General features: G+C 35.8%; 1 protein-coding gene across 1 annotated transcript in view; it reads right to left on the bottom strand.

Moving 5' to 3' along the window:
• The window catches only part of MYOM2 (myomesin 2), a 153633-nt gene that overhangs the window by 88099 nt on the left and 59534 nt on the right, over positions 1–6000 (bottom strand). Inside the window, exons 11-12 of the mRNA XM_027840377.1 lie at positions 3209–3408; positions 2329–2382 (exon numbers count right to left, since the gene is read on the bottom strand). Of these exons, the coding sequence (XP_027696178.1) occupies positions 2329–2382; positions 3209–3408 (254 nt within the window). The remainder of the gene's footprint in view (positions 1–2328; positions 2383–3208; positions 3409–6000) is intronic.

The raw sequence follows: 6000 nt of genomic DNA on the forward strand, positions 1-6000 counted from the left end.
GAAAGATGTTGTAAAGGTATGAATGGAAAGATTTGGCAACTGATTGGATATGTGGGGTAAGGAAGAAAGAGAAATCAGGGATAATGCAGAGATTACAGACCTAGGAGATTGGTGGAATGATAATATCTTTAACAGAATGAGGGAAGTTTGGAAAGGAGGTGAGTTTAAAAGAAAATTAGTTCAGTTTTTGACATGTTGAGTGTAACATTTATTTAGGACATACATAATGAACTATTGGTGATGTGGAACTGGAGGTCAGGGGAGAAATTAAGGCTGGATATATAATATAGATCTGTGAGACATCTGAATAGAGATGATAATAAAACCCATGAGAGATGCTAAGGTCAGAGAGAGAATAGGACCCAGAACAGAGCCTTAGGGAACACTCATTATTTTGTTTTTGAATCCTTAGCACCTAGCACAGTTTCTTGTAGGAATAAGAGCTTAATAAATTCTTGTTGGATTAGATTCCTACCAGCTTATTCAAGATAACATACCATACTTCTGCTTCCCCTCCTCACTGATCCAATTTACACATTACAAAATTCTGAGGCAGTTAGGTGGCTGTGTGGATAGTGTTGAACTTGTAGTCAGGAAGACCTAAGTTTGAATCCTTTCTTAAATACTTAACTACTGTGTGACTCTGGGCAAGTGATTAAATGTCTCTCAGCTTCAGTTTCCTCATCTGCAAAATGGGGACAAAAATAGCACCTACCTCATAGGGTCATGAGGATTAAATGAGATAACAGATGTAAATTACTTTGCAAACCTTAAAACTATATAAATGTCAACTGTTAATATTACTAAAAGAGAACTTCCTTTCATTGATCATGCCTAAGGATCTCACGTTACATAGGTTAATCTATTATAAAGATGCCCATTATAATATGTTCAGGAGATTACCGATTGCTTCTGGATTACATACACTTATTGACAGGTTTCTGACCGGTCAGCTGCCCTGAATCTCAGTCTTCATTAGATCCAGTAATTTTCCTGTTTCCATATTCTTCTGCCACTAGATATTTCAGATTTATTTCTTTGCTTCTTACCTTTTAAAAGCCATTGAGATAAATACTGATAATTCACATTCATGTAGCCCCTTATGATTTACAAATCATGTTTCCCATAATAGTCCAATACATGGATCATTATTCCCATTTTATAGAGGAGGAAAGCTGAGTTTAAGAGAGATGTGTTGCCATAGTCACAAAGTGAGAGCATCAGACTATGATGCCAACCCTGGTCTCCTGACCCTAGCTTCAGCATTCCTTTCACTAAACCACAATGATTTCTCAATTAGAACTCTAGAATTTTTTTTGAGTGGTAGGGTGGGGAGTGGGAGGAGAAATACAATTCTCTTCTGAGAGAATCTTGGAATTCTCAATATAATACTCTTGTGGGGACATATTGGCATCTTCATTACTGTCTGAACTATCTCTAGGTAATACTATAAATACAATCAGGAGAACAGAAGCTACCACTTAGGGATACAATGGGAAGACCCCTAAGGAATGTGAAACAGCATTAATGAGCCCCTTTTGGAAGTGATGATCAGTGGCATGCTTTGGGACAGCAAGCCTAGAGACTCCATTGTGTTCAGTAAGTACTCATAATTTTTGCTTCAGCTTAGGTTACATGTTAAATCCAATCCTTTTTAAGTTTTTAGGTACTGAACTTTTAAAAAGACTAATTACAAATTCAACTAAAATCTTTAGCACTACTGATCAAGAGGCCCCAGTGCTCATTCTTCATGTTTTTCTCTCTCCAGGTATATCTGGAAGGCATAGCAAGCAAGAGAAATGTCACTAAAAGCCATATTCACATTGGAAAAAAAGATGTGAGTAGTCTAATTAAGAAGCATACTTCATATGAAGATTAAATGCTTAGATTAAATGCATGTCAGTTAAAAACTGTAGTCAGCAAAGGACTAGAGATTCACATTTTGCCCTCAAAGTCATGTTGGACCCCCAGTGGAGTGAGTATGGAAGGCTGACTCAAAGCTGCCTTTAGGCAGTCACATTGGAGACTATATGGCTCCCTTTTTGCATCAAGTCATCAAAAGTCACAAAGCACCTTTGTGAGCCCAGAATGAAAGCAATCCCGCCAACAGTTAGATTCCTATTTTTACCCCTATTACAGCCTTGGGTGTTTTTCCCCCTCTCTATTGACATGAGGTTTGCAAGCTTCAGTGACTGCTTTTTCCCCTTTATTTATATAAAGAATTTGCTCATGAAGGGGATTTTTTTCCTCCAGCTCTCATGGCTCTAATTATAATCTTAAATTCCTTAGATATAAGCAGCTGAAATTAAATCATGAAGAGCTACATACCTTCAAGTTCATCCTGGTAGATTACAATTTCTCTATCGCCCTCCAAATGAATTGCTGTGGACAGGAGGGAAGAGCTGATAAATTCTTAAAACCAAAAGATTTCATAAAGAAAGATCAAGTCCCTTGAAATACTTCTTTGCCAGAACTGAATCACCTTTCCATTCTGTTATTAGAATTACCCATTCCATTGCAATAGGGTTTGGCACCCTTGGAACTTGTCCTCATAAATTATAACCTACTTTCCTACCATCAGTCAAATTATTCAATAAGTATACTGGTATAACACACCAGAAAATATAGCTATCCACTTAGAATAAATGAGTAAGAGTCCAGTGAATTTTTGAGGAGCCAATGTCAGATGAAATTACATTTCAGAAATGTCACTTGGTTACATTGGTTTTGTCCTAGTTTCTGTGATCTGAAATTACACCAGCAATGGTTAAGCATTTATTAAGAGTCTAATTCTAAACCAAGTGAGACTGTGACTTAATTGGATTTTTCCCACAAATATTATTAAGAAGGTTAAATGCTTTGGTTTTAGCAGTGTAAATGTTAACCTAGCTTTATCCATTTACTAAGTGGCATTGATAGGAATACAAGAGATTAACAAAATGAATGCTGCTGTTAGGCTCAGCTTTTGAAGTTCTCATAACTTGTCGATAGTAGAATAGAATAAGAAAAACAGGACAAGATATGGATAAAACCAAGATTGAAGGCCTATACCCATATACCTGTGTAGTATATGTGTATGCACATCCATGAGAGTACACATACACACACACATATATATATATATATGTATGTATACACACACACACACACACACACACACACACACAGTTTCCAGTTATGGATGGACCCTCACTAGTTGGTCACCTACCTTGTAATCTCTTGAGATCAACAGGATCAAGGGCTGCAACTGCCTCAGAGACTCGAGAAGGTCGACTGATTCCAGCATTGTTTACTGCCCTTACACGAAACATGTAGGATCTGCCCTCAAAAAGTCCAGTTACAGGATATTTGCAGATTTTCACTGGTGAATCATTGCACTGAATCCAATTGTCAGTTCCCACTTCACACCTTAAAAGTTGAAAAAAATTCAAGGGGCATTCTTCTGTGTTGACTCAAATGCTTTTTTGCAATCAATAAACAGTAGACTCAGTGTACTTGCATTCTCCACATCTTTCAGCTAATTATATAATGGTTAAAAATATAGTGGGTTATAAACTAAGAATCTGACAAATATGTATAAAATGCAAATTATTTTAATAACTAGAAAATGTATCAAATCAATAAAGTCTGTACTAAATAAAGTTACACATACGTACAAATGGAAATTCCAATGAACTTAAAGATGTATAAGGAGCAGCTAGGTTGTACAGTGGATAGAGCACCGGCCCTGAAGTCAGGAGGACCTGAGTTCAAATCCGGCCTCAGACCAAACACTTGACACTTACTAGCTGTGTTACCCTGGGCAAGTCACTTAACCCCAACTGCCTAAAAAAAAATAGACGTATAGAGGACTTAACACAACAATCCTTCATTTTTTTTTTAGCTTTACACTTTTAGAAAAGATCAAAGTCTTCATGCCCAATTAGGCAAAACCACTTCCAAAAGTCGGTACATTCAAATCAATCCTTTTTTACTGTCTTTATTCATTTGCATCACAGTACATCACGAAGACCAAGAGTGCAGATGAACTCTTAGCTTGCACGCTGTCTACAATGGATTTGTGATCTCATCAATATGGCTTCCTCCTACAAAGATATGGAACACAACTTCCTCTCTATCACTTGACATGTAATAGCACCAAGGGAACATCTATGTGACTGTTTATCAGTTAGCCCTTGTCCTCATCATTTGGCTCATATTTTTGAATTACCTATTTTTCAATTATCCATTTCTTTGATTAGATTAGATTTGATTATAATTCCTTGCTCTTAATGTGTTACATCCTATTCATAGCCACTATAAGACCTTGCCAACTTTAATTCTTCAGAAAGCATAGCATTCCGTAACTTAAAACCAGATACCATCATTGGGAAAATATTGATATCAAAAAGATAGATCACTGTTCTAAAGAAAAGTTTGAGGTCATTAAAAGAATTTTGGAATTTCTCAAAATACAGCTAACTTTATGCCTCCTGTGTAATTCAAGGGCCAACTATTGACAATTTAAATGTTTGTTCACATATATATATATATATGTACATATATATATGTTTACATATGTGCTAAACTTGGACAAATGTGAATATAATTTAAGAGGATATGTAGTGTTCCAAAATTTGATTCCATAGGCTCAACATCATCAAGAATAGGAGCACTTTTAGGACCTCACTATCTAGGAAGTACTAGGTACCCCTCTTCAATTAAAACTCTTTGCTGGATCTTCTCTTTGACAATGGAAAATGTCTTTGGTGAGGATAGGCCTCCCTGTTTTATGACCTTTACTTTATCAGAGGGTCATCAAATTATATTATCTTTATTTTCATATCTTTTATATCTGTCAGGGAATCTTATAAAGTCTTGGCATATGCATGACAGACAGATTGTTGGGGCAAAGCTTTCAAGGGGCATTCTTCTGTGTTGACTCAAATGCTTTTTTGCAGTCAATAAACAGTAGACTCAGTGTACTTGCATTCTCCACATCTTTCAGTTAATTATATAATGGTTAAAAATATAGTGGGTTATAAACTATCATATTTTGTAAAAACTGTTCTTTGAGATCATAGAAAAGGGAAAAGAACCTACATGTACAAAAATACTTATAGTAGCTCTTTTTGTGGTGGCAAAGAATTGGAAATTGAAGGGATATCTCTCATTTGGGGAATGGCTGAATAAGTAATGGCATATGAATACAATGAATACTATTGTTCTATAAGAAATAATGGCAGATGGATTTCAGAAAAACCTAGAAAGACATACATGAACTGATGCTGAATGAAGTGAGCAGAACCAGGAGAACATTGTACATATTAACAACATTGTGTGATGGGGTAGCTAGGTGGTGCAATGATAGAGCACTGACCCTGGAGTCAGGAGGATCAGTTCAAATCTGGCCTCAGACACTTGACACTAGGTGTGTGACCCTGGGCAAGTCACTTAACCCCATTGCCCAGCAAAAAACAAACAAACAAAAAATTAAAAAAACAACATTTTGTGATGATCAACTATGATAGACTTAGGTCTTCTCAGCAATATGATGATTCAAGACATGAATCCAAAAGATTCATGAAGAAAAATGCTATCCACATCCAGAGAAAGAACTATGGGGTCTGAATACAGATTGAAACACACATTTTCACTTTTTTTTTTTGTTTTTTCATTCTCATGTTTTTCCCTGTTGTTCTGATTCGTCTTTCACAACATGACTAATGTGAAAATACGTTTAACATGATTGTAAATATATAGTCTATATCAGATTGCTTGTTGTCTTGGAGAGGGGGGAGGGAAGGAAGGAAGGGAGAAAAATTTGGAGCTCCAAATCTTACCAAAAAAACTATCTTTGCATGTAATTGAAAAAAAAGTACTATTAAGTGAAAAAAAGAAAATCCTGTTCTTTGTAATTCTTTTTATCAAAGGTGCTTTTGATGCATGTTTAGATTATTCTTATGAAATTAGATAGATAGATAGATAGATAGATAGATAGATAGATAGATAGATAGATAG

This window comes from Vombatus ursinus, unplaced genomic scaffold, assembly GCF_900497805.2.
Source record: "Vombatus ursinus unplaced genomic scaffold, bare-nosed wombat genome assembly UNPS02014841.1, whole genome shotgun sequence".
NCBI classification, from domain to species: Eukaryota; Metazoa; Chordata; class Mammalia; order Diprotodontia; family Vombatidae; genus Vombatus; species Vombatus ursinus.